The sequence below is a fragment of the Ambystoma mexicanum genome, chromosome 1q, assembly GCF_040938575.1.
Source record: "Ambystoma mexicanum isolate Mex_15411 chromosome 1q, UKY_AmexF1_1, whole genome shotgun sequence".
NCBI classification, from domain to species: domain Eukaryota; kingdom Metazoa; phylum Chordata; class Amphibia; order Caudata; family Ambystomatidae; genus Ambystoma; species Ambystoma mexicanum.
Genome location: NC_090922.1, coordinates 554,996,240 through 555,021,861, shown reverse-complemented (window position 1 = coordinate 555,021,861; position 25,622 = coordinate 554,996,240). Strand labels below are relative to the sequence as shown.

General features: G+C 47.0%; 1 protein-coding gene across 1 annotated transcript in view; it reads right to left on the bottom strand.

The window, feature by feature from the left end:
* Window positions 1-25,622, bottom strand: part of BCL3 (BCL3 transcription coactivator) — a 147,411-nt gene that overhangs the window by 53,362 nt on the left and 68,427 nt on the right. The window contains exon 3 of the mRNA XM_069640993.1: window positions 3,367-3,475. Within this exon, the coding sequence (XP_069497094.1) occupies window positions 3,367-3,475 (109 nt within the window). The remainder of the gene's footprint in view (window positions 1-3,366; window positions 3,476-25,622) is intronic.

The following is a 25,622-nucleotide window of genomic DNA, read 5'->3' as shown; positions in this document are numbered from 1 at the left end:
CCCTCTCACCTCCCCAGCCCCCGTGTGACCGAGAATGCCCCCTCTTACCTCCCCTGCCCCCATGTGACTGGGCATGCCCCCTACCACCTGTGTGACTGAGAGTGCCACTGAGTCCTTCTGTGTGCCCCCACCTGCCCTTGAGTCTCTATATGTGCCCCCTAGCCCAGAGTCTGTCTATTTGCCCCTCCACCCCTTAGTTTGGCACTACCTCAGTTGCCATTAGGAATAGTAATTGTAGCTGACTGCCTTTGTGCAGCTATCATGCCCTCCCCTTTCCCCCTTCACCTTTCAATTATCTTAGCACTTACTCTTATCATTGCCCCTTGACCTCTGAACTCTGATAACAACTCGTCTGCCCCCCTTTCCTCCTTGTCTATTCCTCCCACGCCCTCCCCAGCACTACTTTCATCAGTTGTCGACCCTTTAAGATAGTCACTTGTTTTGTTCCTCTCCTCTTCCCTTCTCTCCCACCCCTACCCCCCTCCTGCTCCTCTCTTCACTCTTGCACTGCAACAATTGTCATCAGGCATAGTAATGCTACTGCTAGTATTGTCTCCTTTTTTCCTTCCTCGCCTCTCCCTTCTTGTTCCATGCACTTGTACTATCCGTTATGATATGATAGTTATTCTCACATTCTGATTTGTTTCAAGGACCTGTAAGAATGTAACTGTATTCTCCCATGCTCCCTGCCTCCTTGAAGCACTTTGAAACACATTGTGTATAGGCGCTATACAAATAAACAATCAATCAGACTAATAAAAACACTGGCCCAGAAATGGCAAATGGTGCTGGAGGAAGGGAAGCTCATACTTGCACATATGAAGATTCCCTTTGATTAAAAGGACTATTATCATTTAGGCATTTTTCTGAGCAACCATAAGTCGGATTTTCTTTATTTATGTGTATTTTGTTTAGATAATTTCCAGGTGAATTTGTTGATATAAGGCGGAGGGCTGCTGAAAATTACCAGCGAGAGAGAGCTGCTGAAATATTACCACAGAGAAAGAGCTGCTAAAATTATCATCAAGAGAGCTGCTGAAACTTACCATCTGCAAGCTGCCAAACACCAAAGGAGAAAATCAAAATTGCATCTGGGTGGAGCGGTCCATTGTTGGGGAGGCCTAACTAAATGGACTGAGTCCTATGGTGGAGAGCGGGAGGCCATCCTGGAGAGGGGAGTGACCAGACCGCTGCCCTATCCTTCGAGAGGGTCCTGACATGAAGCTGCCTTTTCTGATCTTTAAACAGAGGCTTTCTATATAAGTAGAACTGAGCAATGGGAAACCAAAAGGGGGGGGAATCTGCTTGCCTTAAATCATTTGCCTTTCTAGTGGGAAGGGGGCAAAACTGTGTAGATCCTTAGTGTATTTAACAAAAAATATGAATTTAATTAATGAAACCGGGATAGATTCGGAAATACCTGGACTGGGGAAAAAGTAAGAAAAACCAACAGAGACCAAAAAGAGAAGCCCGTTGCAACTGAAACCGCGGGAGAAGAAGAGGGGGAGAAAACCTCCAACAGCATTCCCTATTGGTAGTAAGTTTGCTGGTCCCCAGACCACCAGCGAAAGCAAGTAGAAAAACTCTTCCCACGTCCCCATTATACAGGAACAACTTTTGGTGACTCCCAAGGAGACGCAAGGGTTCACTAACATTCAGACGGACCTCATGAGAGCAGGGATATGAAAAAAACAAACCTCAGCGGAGGACAGTCATGCAGCAGGCAATTGAGAAACACAGAGGCAGCCATGCACCAGCACGGAGGGAAAACGTACATGGAAAAAAAGTGCACAGCTGGACAGAGAACAAGCAGTGGCACTGGAAATGGTTTTCAAAGTAGCCCCACAGTGCACCATGTAAGCCCCTCTTGGTAGGGTTTAGGAGACCTCCGCCAAAGCAAATATGAAAAGATGGGTCCAAACAGAGTATCTTAAAGCATAAATCTACCTATGCAGAGATTGAAAAGCAGTTACATTTAACAAACTAATATAAGGCATGTTTTAACATTGACTAATCTTCATAACAAATGCGTTGCTTCAAAGGGATGCGATTACTGGGGTGGTGAGTAAGAGGATCAGAACACCAGGGTACCCACACTAAAGCGACCCAGGGTGTAGATGGCAAACCATGAGAGACAATGAGCTTACTTGTGAAGCAATTCTCGAACAGATCACTCCTTACTGCACCACTGCTCTTCCTAAGATTCCAGCCAGTTGGCATGGGAAGGGATAAACAGTAAGGCGGTCATTAACGAGGCAGGATTATCACCCAAACTTTTTAGGCCTGCTCCAACCCATCCTCATCCGCAAAATAGCATTTCAAGGAACTCATTTTTGAAAAGGGGTGATCCCTCTGCCTAAGGCAGCAAAACCCCTGGCTGCAACTCGATGCGCTAGAATGATTAAGTGCAGCACTCCAAGTCAAGTTGCCTCGAAGTGCATTCTTGCCTGACGTCTAACAAACCTTCGACAGGTAGGTTCTTATATCGTGACATCTCTCAGACAGGGTGGGTCTGCCTTCGGGCTCCTAAACTCCCTGGTAGTTCCTTCCCGGCACATCCTGTGAGTCACACTTGTCTTTGTATGCAGCCCCAGGGCACAGGCCCCTGAACTTGTTAAGTTGCCTTTCAGAGATGAGAGGGAGGTGCAATCATTGGATCGAAGATGGTTCCGGCTGGTCTACACTAAGGCCAGGAAAAGAGCAGGAAGCCAATGAGTAAACAGCTTATAACGTTACCAGCACAGGGCTGTTGAACCGCAACTGTGCAACGTCCCAGTGCCTTCTAGAAAGGAGCAGCCCGGATATGGAATTCAGGCGGTCCAATGTATACATGTTATATTCGTCCCACAATGCATCTGTATAGTCATACATCAAACAGAAAACAAACATTGTCTCATGTGAAAAGTGTGTATGTATTGAATGGAGGTTCCAGATAACAACCCACGTCAGGGGCATTAAGTCAATGGGATCCTCAGTTTCAGGGGCTCTTGCCACCTCTGCTCCTTCCCAATCCCTAAAATACTTAATCTGAGTTTAGGAAGCCACTCTCAATTCTCTGTTCCACAGAACACATTTTCCCACTCCAACTCTCTTTTCAATTCCCTCCCCCTCATCATATCTCTCAGCCCAGTCCATGGCCTATCGCCGGCACTCTCTTTGGGAAGTCAGTCTGGGTAGTAAAATGCAGATGAGAACACTTACTTCCCTGCTTTGGTCTAGCGTCTTACATGGGGACTGCAGTCAAAAGCCCCACGCCCCTCCACAGGGACTGATTGGGAGGACTCTTGAAGAGTTGCTCTGATGGAATCCATTTTGCTTTCGCAGTAACTGTGCCATCAAAGTAAATCAAAGCAGCCCATTACTGACCTGCCGGAGATTGTTGAAGGTGTCCAGGTCTTTCTGGCCTTGCAGGAAAAGGCAGATGAGTCGTTGGATCGCAGGAAAGTTTCCGTGGGCCACAGCTATATGCAGAGCTCTGCAAGGAAGGACACAGAGGTTAACAGGTGAGACTCGAAGGCATGAACATCAGAGCTCGCGTAGGCCCTTGACAATGGAGCCGGCAGAAACTGAGCAAATGGCCATGCTAGGTGAGTTGAAGGACCTGCATGTGGTCAGTGGCGGCATTAGCTGCGGCAGCGACCCAGGAAGTGAAAGAAAAATGTGACACACCCGCGCCCCCCCTGCACCCCTGGGCACTGCCGGGGGGTGGGGGGAGGGGGACATCACATTTTTCTTAACTCCCCACTTCTGTACCGGTGCACAGACTTCATCACTGGAATAGGGTGCCGATGTGAAAGCATCAGCACCCTAGTCTTATCAAATGCGCTTCACTCCCGTGCTGGAAAGCTTGGCGGCAGCACAAGCGCAAGGCCATTTAATTTCAATAAGGCACCTGCTGCGCCTTCTTTCACCACACCAGCTTGGAGGAGTCCTTGAAAGGCCTAAGGCCGGCCCTGCTTGTGGTGCTGCTGTGAATGACGTCATGGGTGTAATAAAGGCCTGTATCTGGGTGTGGAGGAACTGACAGTGTTAATGTGAGGAACATGAAGGGGTGAGGTCAAGAATTGTCATTGTTGTGGACGCTGCATTCCAGGACTAAGGCAGTGGGGAACATACTATTATACAATTCTCCACAATCGCCCAGGTGAATGTATTCACTAATAGCTTCTATATAGTTATTCATACTATATACATGGCCACTGTGGGGTATAATGGCTTTGCAGGCTACACTCTCAGGCTGTATCAGGTGCTATGGTGCCCTCAGGCCATAACACTAGTTATGGCCCTAGCTCTGAGTCTGTCAGGTCTAATTAGAACATTGGAATGTTGAGGGGCCATTGTAAACAATGGGTCAGCAGAGGGCCTTAACCACTGTTACAGGGCCTGTGGTTTCTCTCCCAACATTCTGCATCAATGCTCCTCCTGGGCAAGAGCAGTGTTGCTGATGTGCCCAAAGAGTAACACTGAAGGCCCCTTCAGCCTCAAATAGCCAGTTCTAAGGCCAGTTCTAAGGTAGGGATACCGGTGTGAAGTGGGAGAATGGAAGACCAGGCTCCCGTCCTTCACCTCTCGCGCTTGGCCTAGAGGGTCACGGCCCAGACACCCGCCGCGAGAAGAGTTCGTCCAGTTACCAGACGACCAAGTACCATGGTACAGGAACATACGGATGTGTCCACCTGCCTGCCCAGCAGCCCGCACTGGCCGTGCCGACACCTGCGGCCCGGATCAGCTAGACTAAAAACCACACGTCGTTAGAGATGCCATGACGACCTAGACAACGGGAAGCACATCTGTATAAATATACACACTTAACATTCCCACACCAATCTACACGAAGAATATACTCAGTGCTCTGACGTAGGCGACAGGCATATTCACGGACGTGCATCTTTATTATTTTTACATAGGCTTTCAGAGTACAGAAACGCAAGACGCATCATGAACTCATCTATAACGCTTGCTCATGCTTCCCTTGAAACCCGTTACCACCGTGAGAGGTATAATGGAAACACGATATTGGTCATGGAAATATATGCCACTATAATCTAAAGCACCCATGCACGAAATGGATCACTTATGCACCAGGCCCAAGTAGGCCTCAAGCAAGAGTTCCGTGGACATTAACAAAGCAAAAGTCAGGTTGCTGATCCTGCAGAATGAGCCTGGTGGAGCACCCAGCCAAGGTCGCAATGTTGCAAACCCACATCCAAGACCAAATCATCAAAGGCACGATGTTGCAACCCCGCACTCCGCGTACCAACGTTAGAATCATATCTACAAATTAAACCAGACACACAGTGGAAAAACAATATTAATTGTGCAGAATTCTGCCTCAAACACGGTCCCGCCTCACGTGACCAAGCCGAACCTGACGAGATGCCAAAACCCAGGAGAGACAGGGCGTCTGGGTCCCGCACTACGAGACACAGGCCGGGACACTTGAAAGGCTCAATGGACACCTGCTACAGTGGGAACGGTCAGCTCCCACCTATGAATAAATCCTCACATTGTCTGCATGTACCCATATTGAAACATTGTTGCAAACACGGGTACACCGAGAGCTGGGAACAACGGTGGTCCCAGGCTGGGGAGCTCACGGATGCACCAATCAGAACATGGGGCTCTTATCTCAGACGTCAGTAACATTAGCCAATCCTCAGGGGTCTTCATGTAACAATTCTTATGTATCTAATTGAAGGGACAACCCAGATATACCACCTGACTACACCTTGACCACTAATATCATTCTCTATATGTGTACTATACTAACCCTACCACTCGAGCAACCAATTAAGAGTGGCGGTAGGTTTTTGTTAACTTTTTGAAGTGACGCAAGTAGCGCGTCATATTACAGTAAAAAGGGCCTGCGAGCCCCACGATCGTGTGTGTGTCAGGACGAACGCGTACGCTCCTTGACCCATCCCTGCCGTTTGCATAATAAACAGCAGAAGTTGCCTTGCTCCTTGTGTGTGCCTCATACTCTGTCTCGATCCGAGATATACACGGGAGGAGTTGGGGCCTCCCTGCCCGGAGGTCTGCGGGCGGCCCGGCCGACCCCGGCAGAATTTCCCCCCGACAAGTTGGAGGCACTGCTGAGATCTGTTTAAGATCGACTTTTATTTTTAATTTTTCCAGGCACTCCCGTTGCGAGGAGGCCCGGCGGCGCGGCCCCCTCTGCCGTTGCCCCCTTCTGAGGACTACAGGACCATCGCGGAGCTGCGAGAGGACCGGACAGCGCAATCCGGATATTGGCCCTCGGGAGCCGGTTGAGAAGTATCCCGCCCGCGGTCGGCGAGTGTCCAGACGTGGTCCAGACGAGGGGAGGTGGCGAGCCGCTTGGAGGGGTGCACGCAGTCGAGCGGCCCTGCATCGAGAGAACTTGGTGAGCATGACACGCACAACAAGCAATGCGAAATTGTGAGGGAGGGGGAGGAAGTAAATAAGGGAGGAGGGAGGAATTGTAAAGTGGCGAGGGTTTAATTGAGTGTTGCTAAATGGAATGAATGGTAGCGAAACGAGTGCGAAAGCAGGCGGCTAACGTTACACGAAAGAGGGGGGCGGGGCACGAAAACATCACGTGCAGCCGCTCGTAACAGTGAGCTAACGTTACGCGAAAGAGGGGGGCGGGGTACGAAAACATCACGTGCAGCCGCTCGTAAGACACTGATTGGCCTGAATAGCGGATACGTGTGAGGGTGGGTGTGTGGTTTCCTACGATTTGATATTTATTATTGAATGAGTAGATGAGGTTCCCTATTGTTCGAGCAAGAAACTCGATAGGTAGATGACGTTTCCCTGTGGGCGGTGGCTAGTTACATAGTTGCCCAAAACGGAAGATAATTGGCTGGTTAAGCCCTCCTGTTGAGGGGCGTATCACACGCGAGGCGACGCAGCGTGCGCAGTCCGGTTATAGTATTGATGAGATTACCTTGTTCCAGGAGAGACAGGAAGACAGCTGTAGGGTTAGCGGGGTAGATTACAAGTGTATTTTGAATTTAAAGAACATAACACGAATATACCAGTAGCTCGAAGAAATAGGTGACGTCACCAGTAGGGATTTAATAGGATATCGTGAGCACAAGGAACCTTGGGTTCGAGAGTGGTGGGGAGGAGAAGCATGATAAAGGAGCTGATACGGAGATAAACTATAAACCAGTGGATCGAAAGAAGAAGGGGAAAGGGGCGTGGCTGCGCACGGAGAACGCCGGCCACGGCAAGTGTAAAAGGGGGAGGAGAACGGAGAAACAGGACAACTGTATAAGATCGTCGTAAGGGGTACGCAGCCGCAGGGGGCTGCGTGCGCTTCGGCCGCAGGGGGCCGTAGGGGAAGGAATATAATATAACATCACATTTATTACTATTGCATAATTTGTCAAAGGATTGTCGTAAGTCCCCACACTTGCGGGGCGAGGTAAGCAATACAAGGTTGTATATTGTAAATTGGTAGTAAGGGGAAGGGTAACAAGGGGAGTACAACCATGTCATACGGGAGAGGGTCGGGAGGGTGGGGGAACACCCTCACTACCCCACTACAGCACATATGCACCACACTGCCACCACACAGGGAGAAGTTAATTAAGTACAGCATAGAGTGGACCCAGGGGACCGACAATAAAATGTTAACACCATGGCCGCCTAATGGTAGTTTCGATCCATATGCCCAACACTCACTACTGAACCATCTGCACAATACATACAAGGGGAAGAAGTTGGCAAACCACGTGGAGGTGTTTAACTTATGGAGGATGTTCCAGGGGTCTCGACCAGGGCCAAATGGAATGTTCACTATGGGGGAAACACCGGAAGAAAAGGAGATTAAGAAAGAAGGAACGGGTGGGGAAAAGGAGTGCGAAAGCACAAAGAATACGGGGATCGAAAGACAGGGAGGAGAAAATGTTGATAAATCAGACGACATAAAAAAGGAACCGAGCAATGAGATACCCATAACACCGGGAGTGAAAACAGAGGGAGGAGGGTTGTACCCGTTAAGAGAATTAGGAGAAATAGAAGGACGGTTAAGGGCGGCTGAAGGATACTCAAACCCGGCATACAGCCCTCCACCATATGTAGCTCATGGGAAGATACCAATGGGGGAAGGGAGGATTAGAGAAGAGCAGACTGTAGAGATAGGAGACGATGAGTGGGTAGCTGCACAGATATTGTTGAAATTACGAGGCTCACTAACTGGAGAAGAAAGGGAGGCGGTAAGGAGAACAAACGAGGATAGTGCCAGAGAGAGTGAAATGAGGGGAGAGGAGCTACTACGGCAGAAGGAAGAGATTTTGGAGGAAAGATTAGCAAAACTAAGGGAAGAGCAGAATGAACTGATCAAACAACTTGAGAGGGAGGAAAGAGAGAGAGTGAGGAAAAGGAAAGAAGGTAAGGACGAATTGGAAAGATTAAGGGAACGAAGCGAGGAACAAAAGAGAGAAGCTGAAAGGGTAAAAGCAGCAGCAGATAGGGTATCAAGAGTAGTGCTGAGAGAGAAGAAGAAGGAAGAAGAAGAAAAGGAAAAAGAAATGGAAATATGGAGGAGGAGGATAATATCTGAGACAGCTAAAAAATATGAAGAGGGGAAGGTAATAGAGAGTATAGTAGAAAGAGAAAGGGTGAAATGGGAAAGGAAGAGGGAGGATGAAAGGATATTGGAACAGATGAGCAACGAAGTAATGGAGGAATTAAAAAGGAAAAGAGAGGAAAATAGTAGGGAAATGGAGGAGAGAAGTGAAGAAGGAAGAGAAGGGAGGGGTAGGGAGAGTGAAAGATGGGGAGATGTATACAAAAGTAGGGAGGTAGCAACGACATCAGCACTAGGGGGGACAGTTGGTAACAACGAAAGGGGAGAAAGAGACTTAATAGATTTAAAAACAGTAACAATAAAAGGAAAAAAGGCAGAGTGGGGGGTGGAATTTATAAATAATTTTTGCAGTGAGGAGGAAGAAGGAGTGGAGAAGGATGGAAGAGAGAGTGAAAGGGAAAGCTTAGATAAACTGTACCTCACTAGAACAAACATAGATTCGCCCTGGATAAGTAGAAGAGGGGAGGAGCTGGAGAGAAGTAAGGAGGAAACGAAAAGAATAGGGGAAACACAAACCAATGAAACCACGCCACCCACATCTCCATCACGCCGCCCTCCCACGTCACTACCTACGTGTTCAACCACCGCACGCTCTCTGCACAGAATAAAGCTCGCGCCCTTCATGAACGAACTTACACCGTATGCATGTCGGCTTAGGGACCTCCCTAGTCGCAGGCAAGACAGACAAATAAACATACCCATATTGAACACAGGAAATGATGAAAGAAGGGGAAAGGAAGAAGAGGGAGGTAGGGGAAGAGGTAGTAAGGAAGAATTTGAAGTAGTAAAAGAAATGGGGGAAGAGGAGGGGTGTGAAGACTCAATATCATGGAGCGTAAAGGGTGAAAAAAGACAGAATTTAATGCCACTGCTGGAGAGAGGAGGGGTTAGACCACAGTATGTACCTTGGAAACATACGGATAAGGAAAATATAAAATGTAGGCTCCCATCACTAAGTGGAGGTGCGGGTAAGTGGATATATGAAATGGAAAAACACACCGCAGGACAGAAACTAGCAGTAGGAGATGTGAAGGGCCTGTTAATATCAATATTAGGGGATAGAGCGGATGACATTTGGAAAAGAGCGGGATTCCATGGAGTAACAATAACAAACACATCGCATGATGGGGCACCATTTGCAAACTGCAGACATGCGCTATGGCAGGCACTGAGAGTGCAGTACCCAGACACCTCAGACATAGGAGCCATTACTTCCCGTAAGATGGGTGAAAATGAGGATCCTGTTGATTATATCCAGGACATTCAAGAGAAGTGGCGCATGGAGACTAGAGAACAATGGGACAAGACACCAGCCATATTTTATCATATACTAGTACAAGGGCTCCCAGAAGGAGTTCAGAAACAGCTAAAGAAAGTAGTAGGAATGGAAGCAAAACCATGGCCAGAAATACAACTGACTATAGTACATCACTGCAGGACATGGCAAGGAAAGATGAAACAAAAGGAGGAGGACAGGAAAACAGAAGAGGCCAAATTAGTACAGAAAAAACTTACTAAATACACAATGGAAGGGGCACTAATAACTACGCCCACACCAATGACCCAAAGCCCAACGCAAGTAGTGGCTGCACAAGATCAAGCTCAAATAGCGCCCCCACAAGGTGTAATACAGCAAGTGCCGCCTCTGCAATTACACACACCGAACATGGGAGGAGGGTACCCAATGCAAGGAACTGGGTATTATAGTTATAACAGAGGGAGAGGAGGGTTTATGAGAGGGAGAGGATATGGATATAATACCCAACAACAGGCTGGGGGACTCAGAAATAACTACTCCACAGGGCAACCCGTATACCAAGACAACGCAGGGAGCTTCCCATGGCAAAACAGGGAACCACCCGTGTGTTGGAGCTGCGGAATATTAGGACACATGTCACGTACATGTAGGGTCAGGCCAGGAACACCAGCATGGAATGAACAAGCACAACTTAGGACATCACAAGAACAGCAGGGCATACAACAGCAGCAGATGTCACAACAAGGGAGTGGCCAACCACAACAACCACAACAGCAACAAACCTATTCACTGCCACAACAACAAATAACACAGTATCTGCCACCGCCACAACAACAAGTAGCGTTAATACAACCACCACCACAAAATGAACGAACACAATTGGGTGGGGTGACGGTGTTGGGACACAACCCTTACACAGGGAATGGCCAATCATTGTACCCCCAATAGGCCAGCCCACAGACGGCCTTGGTGTGTCCCATCCTGTCAGTAACACCTAATAGTGCGGAGGAACCACGCATAGAGGTAAAGATAGGTGACAAAAAATTATCATTTCTTGTTGACACCGGGGCAACCCGGTCTTGCATAAGGGAAGGTAAATTTAAGATGTCAGGCGAAGCCATGAACACCCAAGGATTTTCTGGGGCTAAAGGGTTGGTTCCATTTACTGATAACGTTCCGTTATCTATTGGAGATTATGATCTGTCAGTTCCACTTTTGTATTATAGCGCCTCACCAGTAAATATACTGGGGAGGGACATAATGAACAGGTTGAACATGACGATCTCGTTTACAGAGGATGGCATAATTTGTTCTACTCCAGGGATTAACATGCTCGCAGCACGACAGATTTTGCAAGCATACTGTGGACAGACAGCGATTAGGGCGGAGCCAGTAGATGGCGAGATATTTCAATATGGCACTGACATGGCATTTGCATGGATGCCAGGGATAGAAGGGAAAATATGGAGGAGACCAGCAGCCTATCTATTCCGACCAGAAACACCAGCTAATGAACTGGAAGGGAAGGTGTTTGCAGTGGACATTGAGAGCATTATTGCAACAGCTGATTATGTTGCTGTGCACGCCCAAGATAAAGAAGGGAGAGCTTGGAGGGCGGTGATAGCACTAGCAGAAGGGTGTAGGCTGACCCAGGTGTCAGATGAAGAGCTGTTCTCAGAAGAAAAGGAAGAAAATGAAATGGTGTTCATGATGAGCGTAGAAATATGGCTAAGAGTGGCTCACAAACAAGTAGCACAGAAAATTGCAATGGCACTTGAGGCACCCGCAGGCACCCCAGTCCCATTTTTTAAGGAGGATATGTCAAAGGTGCCCAAATCATTATGGACTATTAGCCCTTATGACGTAGGATGCATAAAAAGCATAGGGGGTGTAAGGATAAAGTTGAAAAAGGGTGCCATATTACCAAGAGTGAAACAGTACCCATTGTCAAAAGAGGCAGATGAGGGCATATATGAAACCATAACGGCCCTTATAAACAATGGCATATTGGTCCCCTCAGAATCACCATGTAACACAGCTGTGTACCCGGTGCGCAAGGCTAAAGGGGGGTCTTGGCGCTTCATACAGGACCTCAGACCCTTGAACAACATAGTAGAAGCAGAGTATCCAGTAACAGCAAACCCGGCCACAATATTGTGTGGCATTCCGGCAGAAGCATCACGTTTTACAGTGATTGACCTTAAAAATGCTTTTTTCTCAATACCATTACACCCAGACTCACAAGATTTGACAAGCTTTACTTACCGAAATACAAAGTGGAAACATACCAGATTACCACAGGGGTATTGTGAATCACCCTCAATTTTCAATAGAGTAATACAGATGGATTTGGGTAACGTTGAGGTGGAAAGCACAGTGTTACAGTATGTGGATGACATAATAATTTGTAGTACAAACGAAAGCAAATGTAGAGAGGACTCATTAAAAATGTTGACGATACTGGCAGAAAAGGGGTACAAGGTAGACATGGAAAAGATACAATACTGTCAGGAACAGGTACTTTACATTGGCCAACTGATATCCCAACATGGAAGAAGGATTGCACCACAAAGAGCACAGGCCATCTCAAGCACTCCCGTGCCACAGACTGTGAGAGAACTACAGCAATTTCTGGGGCTGTGCAACTACTGTAGAGCATGGGTATTTGATTACAGCTCATACATAGGACCCCTGCTTGAGGGGTTGAAGGAAGCAAATAAAGGGGAGAAAAAGTTGGGATGGACTATGGAAATGAGGGAGGCATTTGACGAATTAAAAGACGCAATATCAACTGCTCCAGTACTGGCATCCCCAGACTATGAGCGGCGCTTCTTTATATTTTCACATTGCGACTCAGCAGTGATGAAAGCAGTATTGGCCCAAAAAACTAGCATGGGCTATAAACCAGTAGCATTTTACAGCGGTCACTTAGACCCTATAATGTTAGGCCAATTCTCTTGTGAACAAGGTCTCGCTGCAGCTGCTTTTGCAGTAGAAAAAGCATCAGCAATAACTATGGGGTGTCCAACTACACTATTTGTGGAACATGCACTATTTGCGATATTGAATAAACCTAAGTCCACACTAACAACACAGAGGGCATCAGGTTATGAGATTATTTTGTCTAAAGCTGAACTAGCAATTGTTAGATGTAGCACGGTTAACCCTGCAAGGTTCCTAGCAGAAGTAATTGAAGAAGGAGATTACGCCCACGACTGCACCCAAGTAACTGAACTATACTCATGTACTAGGAAAGTTGAAGAAAACGCACTAGAGGGAGGTGAGCTTTTGTTTATTGATGGGTCATCTACTATTGATCAAGGAGATGGGATACGAAGGACTGGGGCAGCTGTAGTAAAAATGATGGAGGCGCCGGTGTGTGTGGCTATGAAGTGTGTACAATTACCACAGCATTACTCTGCTCAAGCGGCGGAACTCGTTGCACTCATATTGGCATTAAAGGAAAGTTTTAATAAAAGAGTAACCATATATTCCGACAGTGCATATGTTACATCCACTGTCCACTCAGGGCTATCAAAATGGAGAAGAAGAGGGTTTAGGAGAGCTGATGGCACTCCAGTACAACATGCCCTCTTGTTGGCTGAACTAATTGAAGTAATAAACGATCCCCAAGAACTAGCCCTAGTAAAATGCACCGCACACACCAATGGAGAAGACTATGTATCAAAAGGAAATGCAGCAGCAGACGCACATGCGAAATATGCTGCATATTTTGGTGAGATATGGAACCCCACCGACTCACAGAGAGGGAGAGGGAGGGGAATAGCGAGGGAGATGTTAATAAGAGAAGGGTACACCCATCTCCCAGCCACACAGATTATGGAGCTACAAGCGGCTGCACCAATGGCCGAAAAAGAAGTATGGGTGAAAAGAGGATGCACAATGTCACCAACTGACGCACTATGGCGCCAGGGTGGCACTGGGAAAGTTGTAATACCGTTGGCACTGTTAAATACCGCCCTGAGCCAATTACATCACCCTGCCCATACAGGCAAGGAAATAATTGCAGCACGAATTAGAGAAGATTGGTTTTGTCCCGAGCTAACCTCTCATGTGTCAAATTTTATCAGCAATTGCCTCACATGTCAACAGTTTACGGCCGGCCATACTTTAAAAGTGATAAGAGGTACAATACCCCGGCCAGAAGGACCTTTTCGGCACCTTCACATTGACTATGTTGATATGATCAACATCTGTCAAGGCAATAGGTATATGATTGTAGTAGTATGCCCATTTTCTAGGTGGATTGAAGCAGGGCCCTGTTCACACCCTGATGCGTTTAGAGCAGCCAAATTCATAGTAAGGGAGGTCTTCCCCAGATGGGGAGTGTGTGAGGTGTTAAGATCAGACAACGGGCCCCATTTCGCAAACGAAATGTTCCAGCATATCACATCCCTGCTGAACATTAAACACAAATTTGCATGTGCATACCACCCACAGGCTAATGGTGTATGTGAACGCCTGAATGGCTTATTGAAGGAGGCAATTGCTAAAATACAACAAACAACAAAGAAAAGTTGGTTGTATTGCCTCCCGTTAGCATTGTTTGAACTTAGAAACAGGCCAGGGTCCGACCACCACCTCACCCCACACGAAGTGGTTACTGGACGCCAAATGCGCCTTCCCCTAACACCAACGTCAAGGGCATTCACCGACCACGAAAGTTCAGCGAATGTGTTAGGTGATGAAATGTATCAATATGTGTCTTCTTTGATTACTAGTGTCGTGTTTGTGTCTCAACAGCTCGAGCGCACACGGGGCGGGTCCACCAGCAATCAAGAAAAAGACGAAAGTACGGAATTGGGAAAGGAGAACTCCTGCAAACTTGCCAAAGGTGACCACGTACTACTTCGCAATTTCAATAGAAGGTGGCATGAGAAGAGGTTCACTGGCCCCCATCTGGTAGAGGACGTATCAACAAGAGCAGTAAAACTAAAGGATAAGCGTGCCTGGAACCACCTACATGACGTAAAGATCTACAAACTGCAGACCCGCCCCAGCGCCAACGACAGAGCAATTGGAAGAACAGCAACCACATCCCCTACAGCGGAAGAAAGTTCAACCACAGACAACGACCCAATTGTTCCCTCGGAGACAATAACTGACCAAGAAGGAAGTGATCCCCATACTGCCCACCCCATGATCACTCGCTCAAAGAGTAAAAATACTTCCGCCATTTGAGCACAAACCCCCCCATTGACTGCTAAGTACAGTTGTAACTAAAACTGAAGGACATGCTTGCACTAATACACATGTAAACACGTGAATGTTCTCTTTTTCTCTCGCACATACAGGAACTGCGTAATATTGTATTGTTAAGAAAAGTTAATTAACAAGTTCAGTGTACAGGCGTAGATGGTGCTGCCAGACGATAACTACCCAGAAGAATTGTCACACCAATTTGTATACGAAATAAAGAGGCCAACATACTTAAAAAGGAGAAGGGTACGTGTATACTACACAGCCTTCCTCCTGGCCATAGAATATCACATGCCCCACCTCCACCCATACTTGCCAGTCCTAAGAGACCCATCACTTAGAGTAGCGTGGGAGCAGCTCTTCGCCTGGGCACTGAATGACTACTTGATAGGGAGAGCTTAAAGGTAACAAAACTAACATCTAATAACCAGCACTTTTGAGAATTTTCAGGCGGGCAACTATAACGTCGCAAGAATAAGCTGCCAGGACAGCAGCAAGGTAAGAGCAAAATGCCGGTGAAATTAGCATATGTAATAAAAATAATAGGGATTTTTATGATCACCGGGTTCTTGGCTGCTTCTGTCTGGCAGTACAGCTATGCTATTGATTTTATTGCTGCACCCAACCTTAATATACCCCCGTCCCCTGCTGCAACAGGTGTTACGTCAGGTGGTAATAGTAATTTTGCACCCAAGCAAAATAGAGTTAAACGCAGCACATACTCAGACAATAAAGGTATTGATAATTATGTACAAGATTCAGCACACGTCACAAACAACATATGGTACCAACACATGACCCGCATTGGTAAGCAGACAACTGAGGATAGCTGTTACGTTTGCTCATTAATACCATACGCCATGAGCGCTTCACGAACATTTGTTGCCACAGAAATAGATGAAAAAACAGCACAGTGCGTAATATATTTGGCCCTGTTCCAAACAAAAGGAAGATTTCAAGGAACAGTAGTGCACATGACATGGAAAACACGAGACTCATACCCATATGAAAACAACTTCCTCAAGACCTATCTAAGTTATCACAAGACCAGTTTACATGCTGAAGCATTCAGGTACATAACAAGTGGCCCTGCAAAAGGAGAAACAAAGAAGGTAACACTGCAGTACCTACCATGTGATTGGTACGCCACTGAAGTTCCGGGTAAACAAGGATGCTGGGAAAGGCCGCTACTGACGATAACAGGAAAGGTGTTCCTGGGCAGCAGCTGGGAGATAGGAGTGATTGGCAGCAACATGGTAACAAAAGAAACTATCTCAACTATCGAGACACACAATCATCGATGTTGGACGACGTGGATCAAGTATGTACCAATGCTCACATGGGTAGAAGAAGATGAAGACCCGATAACTATACTACCATTGACTGCACCCAAAGTATGCTACCAGCATAAAGGAGAGGTGGACGTAGGATATAACACCAATTGTGCAAACGTGATGGAGTTACCTGAGGGGGGAGCGGGAACAGCAGTAATAATGGACCATTATTGGGCCTGTGGGGAAAAGGCATATCATACATTGCCTCCCCTGTGGAATGGTGTGTGCACAATGGTACACGTCAATGTACCATCACTAGTGGTACCTAAGAAGCATGTCGATGTGGCGAAATTTCCTAAAATGGATGAAGGGGATAAGAGAAGAAAGAGATCTGCACCACTCCAGAAGGAGCAAGGAAACAGGACCAACAGCAATGATACTGTCCTAAACAGGAGAAAAAGACAAGGAGAGCCATTGACAGGAAATTACCTGTGGGGAAGATCGGAAACGGAACTAACATCAATACCGCCAGAACATAGACTATTCAGCAGAGCAGCAATGTTCTTCTCCTCAATAATACATCCGGGACTGCAGGCATACGCAAACGCAAAATGGCTCCAAATAACAAGGTGGGAACTAATGATGACCATCAATTCAACAGTAAATGGGTTCAACGCAATTAAAGAGGAGCTGCGAGCTGTAAGGATGGTTGCACTCCAGAACAGATATGTATTGGACCTCCTCACAGCAATGGAAGGAGGAGTTTGTGCAAAGATAGGACAATCTTGCTGCACGTTCATACCTGCCAACGATGCTGACAATGGTACGCTGACAGAAGCAGTTTCACAATTGGCCCAGATGCACTCCAAAATGATGGACGAAAGTAACGGTGTGAACAAGGATAAGAGCTGGTTTTCACTATTATGGTCATGGATGCCATCTTGGCTGTCAGATGGACTGAAAATAATAGTGGGATGTGCTATTTTGGCTGGAGCTGCCCTGATAATAATTAGGTTTTGGAAGGCCCGGAAGGCACGCACGACTGACGAGTTGCTGGAAATGGTGGGAATGCACCCCTTGATGCCAGCAGATGATGGTCAGCATACAGGGGTGATAATACAAGAGAGGGAGAAGCTGCGCACACAAATCATCGCCAACCATCTAGATCCACCATCAGTGAAGATCGAGAACCCAAGGAACCCCAGGAGCTACATAGGAAGATGGGTATACTGTACTCCTGGAAGAACATGTGAATACATGTATTGGTCGTTTGAAGATCATGTAAACCATTATGGACATCTCGGAGGGATAACTAAGATATGGAGGGTAAGAGGAGATAACGAGAAGGATATGTTTGTGGTCGACAAGTCGACCAGAGGGGGGACTGAAGTGGGAGAATGGAAGACCAGGCTCCCGTCCTTCACCTCTCGCGCTTGGCCTAGAGGGTCACGGCCCAGACACCCGCCGCGAGAAGAGTTCGTCCAGTTACCAGACGACCAAGTACCATGGTACAGGAACATACGGATGTGTCCACCTGCCTGCCCAGCAGCCCGCACTGGCCGTGCCGACACCTGCGGCCCGGATCAGCTAGACTAAAAACCACACGTCGTTAGAGATGCCATGACGACCTAGACAACGGGAAGCACATCTGTATAAATATACACACTTAACATTCCCACACCAATCTACACGAAGAATATACTCAGTGCTCTGACGTAGGCGACAGGCATATTCACGGACGTGCATCTTTATTATTTTTACATAGGCTTTCAGAGTACAGAAACGCAAGACGCATCATGAACTCATCTATAACGCTTGCTCATGCTTCCCTTGAAACCCGTTACCACCGTGAGAGGTATAATGGAAACACGATATTGGTCATGGAAATATATGCCACTATAATCTAAAGCACCCATGCACGAAATGGATCACTTATGCACCAGGCCCAAGTAGGCCTCAAGCAAGAGTTCCGTGGACATTAACAAAGCAAAAGTCAGGTTGCTGATCCTGCAGAATGAGCCTGGTGGAGCACCCAGCCAAGGTCGCAATGTTGCAAACCCACATCCAAGACCAAATCATCAAAGGCACGATGTTGCAACCCCGCACTCCGCGTACCAACGTTAGAATCATATCTACAAATTAAACCAGACACACAGTGGAAAAACAATATTAATTGTGCAGAATTCTGCCTCAAACACGGTCCCGCCTCACGTGACCAAGCCGAACCTGACGAGATGCCAAAACCCAGGAGAGACAGGGCGTCTGGGTCCCGCACTACGAGACACAGGCCGGGACACTTGAAAGGCTCAATGGACACCTGCTACAGTGGGAACGGTCAGCTCCCACCTATGAATAAATCCTCACATTGTCTGCATGTACCCATATTGAAACATTGTTGCAAACACGGGTACACCGAGAGCTGGGAACAACGGTGGTCCCAGGCTGGGGAGCTCACGGATGCACCAATCAGAACATGGGGCTCTTATCTCAGACGTCAGTAACATTAGCCAATCCTCAGGGGTCTTCATGTAACAATTCTTATGTATCTAATTGAAGGGACAACCCAGATATACCACCTGACTACACCTTGACCACTAATATCATTCTCTATATGTGTACTATACTAACCCTACCACTCGAGCAACCAATTAAGAGTGGCGGTAGGTTTTTGTTAACTTTTTGAAGTGACGCAAGTAGCGCGTCATATTACAGTAAAAAGGGCCTGCGAGCCCCACGATCGTGTGTGTGTCAGGACGAACGCGTACGCTCCTTGACCCATCCCTGCCGTTTGCATAATAAACAGCAGAAGTTGCCTTGCTCCTTGTGTGTGCCTCATACTCTGTCTCGATCCGAGATATACACGGGAGGAGTTGGGGCCTCCCTGCCCGGAGGTCTGCGGGCGGCCCGGCCGACCCCGGCAGAATTTCCCCCCGACAGGTGGCCCGGAAAACACATCCATGTTAGGGTGGCTTCCACTAGGCTGGTTCCCTGCTTTGGACACAACCCCAAGGCTGTTGCCTAAGCAGCCATCGTGCCATGCTAGCAAAAATGTTAAGGATTCCAGGATTGTTGTGGAGACTTGGCCCCTCTTTGGGGGCGCCGGGGTCTCTGGGTATAATCTACATATACACCACCTCTTTCCACCCCCAATACCTGAGCTGCAGTAACCTTTTTCGGTCTACAGGTGGCACTGCAGAGTTCCAAAACAGTCTTCAGGCCCAGAATGGAGAAAACACCCTTGGAAACACACACAAATTTGCTCCAAAAACGGAGCCAAGTGCAAGAGAAATCATCATTTGGGGAGATTGTGCGATTGGAAACTCTTTAAAGACAACAGGTGGGTTTGCTTTAAAACCTGTCACAACAGAAACGATTTTTACTGCAAAGATGATAACCGGATATAGGAGCTCAGCCAGCTGCAGGATAAATGGGGGTTGGCCAGTGGGTGAGCTAGGAAATCCTACAATAAACAGTTCCAAACCTAGGTGAAACACACCTTAGGTTTTCTCCAGCACTGAGCAACCCCATGAGAACTGCAGAAGTGTATTTGCGTTCACACATTCCCATTTCTTTTCTAAACACCCCTTTCCTTTGAGGGGTTTTCAGAGATCCAGGACGAGTATGCAGTCTGCTGTCCATTGGTTTGGTGTATTGTGCACGCATTTCGCAATCCTTCGTTTCGTTAGAACCCCTTCCTTATCCTCTAGGTTGTCCTCCCGAAACCCCACACCCAGGTTTTTTTTCTGAGAATCCCTCCTAACAGATAACAACAACGAAGAGTTAACCCTGCGTTAACCTAGAGAGTTAATCTAGGCTTCAGATTTTAAATTCCTCCATGCAAGGCATACTTCTCTTCAAGTTCAGCCAGGTTCAGCCGGCGTTTGAAACAGATAACCGGAAATATAGATGACAACTGCACATCAACTGCCAAACTCCCTCTTATGTCTAAAGCGACTTGAAAAGTGCTGGGTGCGGCCCATGGTCTGCATCATTTTCTGACCCCATGGTGAGCGACGAGCTAGGCTGGATAAAACCGAGAAGACCCTAGCTTCATTTCGGAGAGTCCCACTACTGTCCCTCATTTATATGCATCGCTTTGGGTCCAACCGACGAAATGCTGCAGGATCATTGCACTCCCTTTCCCAGGCCACACACTGTGTAAGCGAGGAGCTGGATTTCCTATTGACCGTCTCATTGTCAAGGCCCTCAGAGCCTCACTAAGAGCGTGGCGGTAACAGTAAGACATGCAGTGTTTGGAAATAACTCATCTTTTACCACTCAGTTAAATCCTGAGTTTCCCCTCAGAAACTCTTCAGTCCAGCTGGTTTTCTATGGAGGAAATTTCCTTCACACGTAAGCATTACTGCATGTGATACTCTGCATGTCTCTGAATCATGGGCATCCTTTCTGTTACCACATGCGGTAAGGTTAATTCCATGTTGCCGCTATTAACAGAGTGGATACTGCCAAACTGTTCATGATGCCCTAAGACTCTCTAGTGCGATTTATTTTCCAGTTTCTGTAACTATACTACAGTGTCTCACTGTGGAAGTACTCGCAACTGATCCTGGACTGACATAAGGATGTTTAGTCTCCAAGCAGTTTGGGCTGGACTGCCCCCTTTGGGGTGGGGCCAAGCCTGATTTGCATATGGTCTTTCCCTTGCTCTAATGGCTTGGCAGGCAAAGAGAAATTGTCTGGAGGGTTGCCCAGAGAGGTTGAGATGAATTCTGAACCTCCCAGCCATCACCTCTTTTGTTTTGCTGTAGTCACCCTGAGTGGGACGAGTATGCCCAGATGTGGGTCCCGTGCCTGCTGGGCCTAGAGGCCCAATCTACTCCTAACTGATGGGGCCCAACAAGGCTGAAACATGTTGAGGGATGCTTGTGGTCTCATGCAGAAGGGATGTGACCAAGCAGTTTGGGCAGGACTACCACTTTTGGGGTGGATCCAAGCCTGATTTGCCTATGGTGGTTCCCCTTTTGTAATGGATTGGCAGGCAAAGAACGGTGGTCTGGAGGGTTGCCGAGAGAGGTTAAGATGAATTCTGAACCTCCCAGCCATCACCTCTTTTGTTTTGCTGTAGTCACCCTGAGTGGGACGGGTATGCCCAGATGTGGGTCCCGTGCCTGCTGGGCCTAGAGACCCAAGCTACTCCTCACTGATGGGGCCCAACAAGGCTGAAACATGGTGAGGGATGCTTGTGGTCTCGTGCAGAAGGGATGTGACCAAGCAGTTTGGGCAGGACTACCACTTTTGGGGTGGAACCAAGCCTGATTTGCATACAGTGTTTCCCCTTTTGTAATGGCTTGGCAGGAGAAGAACTATGGTCTGGAGGGTTGCCCAGTGCAATGCCAGAGATTAAGATGAATTCTAAACCTCCCATCCACCCCCTCTTTTGTTTTGCTGAAGTCTCCAGGTTCACCTTTTGCCTAAAGTGGCCACTGGAAAATGATCAACCTCTTTTGTTAAAGCAAATGCAGGAGTGAAATGTTCCTGTGTTTTGTACTATAAAGACATTTACGATATTGTTTGAGTTGTTTTAATATCTGTAAATTGGATTTGGGATAATTGTGTTGGATAATCCTATTACTAAATTGCAATATTTTCAATTATAACCTGCTAAGAACGGATTTTGATATTTATGGAGTCTGCGCCTATGTGCTTCGTTGTAATATCAGCATACCTATCTGCTTTCTACAGAGAACGGTCTTAGAGTTCGGCGACAACACCAAAGAAGTAAGAGAGGTGTTGCTGAAAACCCTGGTTTCACTCTAGATGAAGGGAATCATTGTGGGCTGGGCGGCAGTGGTAAACACGGTGATATTTGCCAGATAAACCAAGTGAACTGTTCACCAAATTTAGAGTTGGCACATATACCACGCCGGAATGCCATGTGAATACCACCAGTGGTATTCCAGGCAGGTTTTCAGCTTAAAGTCCAGCTATTTCTACCTTCACCTCACAGGTAAAATGGCAAAACGGGCCCCAATATATTTTTTTTTAGTTTCTGTACAGAAGAGATTATCAGTTGTTGCAACTCAATGCATTAAGAAAAATGATTTACTATGGGACATGCTATGCTGGTGAAAAGATTGGCATCTCTGATGCCCCCTCTCACCACTTTACCATGCAACGAACCCGTACTGTGCATTATCCATTTCCCCCTCCTCATGGAAAGTGGAATGGGTAGGGCAGAAAAAAAGGTATACAACACATTTTAATGGTTACTACTGCCCGAGGCGGCATTTCCAGAAGATGGAGGTGAGAACTGACAACCGTGGTATTTCACTTAGAAAATCTTCCCCACTCCAGATGAAGCCATAAGAGTTCTGTATGCCGGGGCAGCACAATGATGGGGAACAGCATTTAGACTTCCTGGCCTCTGCAGACTCACCCCTAGATTGAGAAACATTGCCTTGCCTGGTCTATGAGGCTGAGCTAGGACCACAACCTGCATTCCAGACAGTCAGGCTGCTAGTTCCATGGCATCTCTTATTTTTTTTAATTTATTTGCATTTATAAAGCACACAGACAGCCCAGAGGCAACTCTCCTCTACTCAAGGCAGGGATGGAGCTCTTTTGCAGACCTCAAAGCCAAAAAGGAAGTCCAGTTGTTGCGTGCATTCCCTGACCTTGGCCTCAATCTAAATGATGTTATTGCATATATGAGGTGTCCGAAGTGCTGCAAAGGAGGTAGAGGTAAACAACCTCATCCCTGTTGTGTTTTAGTGGTGCTCAGAGGTGAAGAGGGTCTCTTTAGGGTAATATCTTGCTTGGTTGTTAAAGTGATGGACATTCAGGCAGCACAGAGGGGTATGGCCTGCAGGTATGGGGTGTGGAAGAGATCAGCCTGTCAATTTGCAGTCATGTTGAAGGGCCATTGATTGGGATAATAGCGGCTTTTTTTCCCCCAGCCCTGAAAATCATGAAAATGGGTGGTATTACACGATATGTAATACAAAAGTTACTATTGTTTTACTAAACTGCTGGTAATGTGTAAGCGAAGGACCGGAAGCAGGTATTGGGGTAAAGGGATAGTGAGTGCCGAGATGAGGTTTCTAGTATAATTTTGAGGTGATGTACTTGCAACAAGACATCTAAAAGTGAACCTGCATGTATGTAAATGCAATTATGTGAAAGGGTGTTCTGAGTTGAGCGCTATACCGTCATGTTGCGTTGTAGACTGCACTGTCAGGCTCGGACTGGCCTATAGGGCAATAGTTCAAGGCCCAACCTGCTTGCGTGTTCCAGTTTTCTGGTCACAATGGGCCACTTTTCAGGCAAAGTGGACCAGTTTGATGAGTTGCTTCACTTTGTAGTTAGAAAATGTAACCAGTGTTACTGAACACATTTTCTTTAAAATGCACAATTTGCAACATATTTTTCCCCAAAAAACTCATTCTTGAGTACTACTCAGGTAGTCTGTCAGAAAAGGAATGAATGGCCATTTCGACTCTGGGCCACTTTTCCATCGATGTCCGAGCCAGTTTTTTGCTCCAGTCCGACCGTGTGTACTGTGGTTGCTCAGGTGAAAGGCCTTGCTTGGGATGTTGACATTTGCCTGGGCGGAGAGCATTTGCGGGCACAATGTCCTTACTGCGGGCGGAATAAAGTGGAAACAAAAATATGTATGTGCCTCACTGCTGCTCCAAGGAGTTTTGTCCACATTGCTGTATATTTTTTGGAGGCCGGGTGCAAAAGCAGCTTGCCTGACTAAGGTCGTATATTGAATCTTTCATTGACAGAATTGGCTCTATTGAATCTTGCATTTATTAATTGATTTGTCATAATGAATACATTCATTTCTGTACTATTTACTGGCTGATGTTCAGCACAAAGGTGTGCAGGGGACGGGAGTGCCCTAGTCTTCTTCGGACGCCATCTTGTATTTTTTTAAGGTGGCAAACACTGCAGTGCTTTGGGGGCTGTTGTTTCCAGGCGACCGAGGACGCTACACTCTGGGCAAGGTAGCAGAAGTGACTAAGTAGGCAATAACTCATTGGCTACTTACACTCGGTGGAGGAGGATCTTTAATTCTGGAATACAGTTTACATTGAAAGAAGGTTTCTCCATTGGTGACCGATCTATAGCATCATGGGAGGGGAAGCCCCCACCTGGACGATGGCGTGCTTCTGCCCGCCAGCATGTGACACCGGAAGAGCGAAAATTAAGGGAGCTGAACAAGAAACATATAGCCCCAAGTGCGGAAAGCCTCGGAGAAGATAAGTTGGTAACACATCCGGGGTCATTTTAACGAGCGTTTGCAATAGGGCTGAAAAAGTGGGCAAAAATCCTTAGTAGATGAGTTTCTGCTAGTGGAACCAGCAGAATCGTGAAGCCGATTGGCAAAATGGGTGTTGGCAACTAAACCAAAGAAAAGAAAGAAAAGAAACGTAATCAATTGTAGGGCCGCATAGAGATGCAGGTGTATGAACCAATAGCCGCTGTCCATAGAGAACACGCTCTCCAGAACTAGATAAAGGGGGCCTTTATTTATTTATTTATTTAGCGCACAAAATGGCCCTTCGGCATCGTGGCGCTGTTACAGTATGCTTACTTAGTTGCTGGAGGAATACATGGTAGTGATGACAGACAATCATGGTTAATACTTACAGTGAGAGTTACAAAGTTACACATGAACAGAGGGCTCGTGAAAGGGTACATGGGCAACACGTTTTTCAATGGGGATTTCCCGATTGAAAAACGCCCTGTGAATCAGGCCCAGAGTATGTGAAGCCAAGCCTTGCCCAAGGATTTTGCGACTTGTTCATTTCCCTTCCTCCCACCCCCCGCCCTCCTCTCGTATGATTCCCGCCTCCACGCACCTCTCACACACCCCATCACTACTGGCCACTCCTTGCCCTTGTTTTCAGCTCACACTCTTTGATGGGGAAATAAGAATGCCAATGAGATTGTTCGTATTTTGTTAAGGCAATGAGGTGTGTCTTTCTTTTCTGCTTCTTTCATCTGTTCAGCGTGTGTATGTTTTTTGTTTCTTTTTTCTGACAAGATTTCTTTTAAAACTCCTGCACCCCAAATCTGCTTGCCAGGCGTAACCAAATATGGCCTCTGACATCTTGAGAAGGCCAGTAAAGTAACCCACCCCCACCTCCGTGCGATGCTTAATAATGAACTTCCTGTGAAGTCGGTGTGGGAGGAAGGGGGCGAGTTCCTGCAACATTTTCCCTAGAAAAGCCATGCATCGTTTATTCGTGAGAAATGCAAATATTGCGTAAGCGACTAAAGTCAGTTGCTCCCTGTGAAAGGGAAGCACTCGATTCAGCGCTTA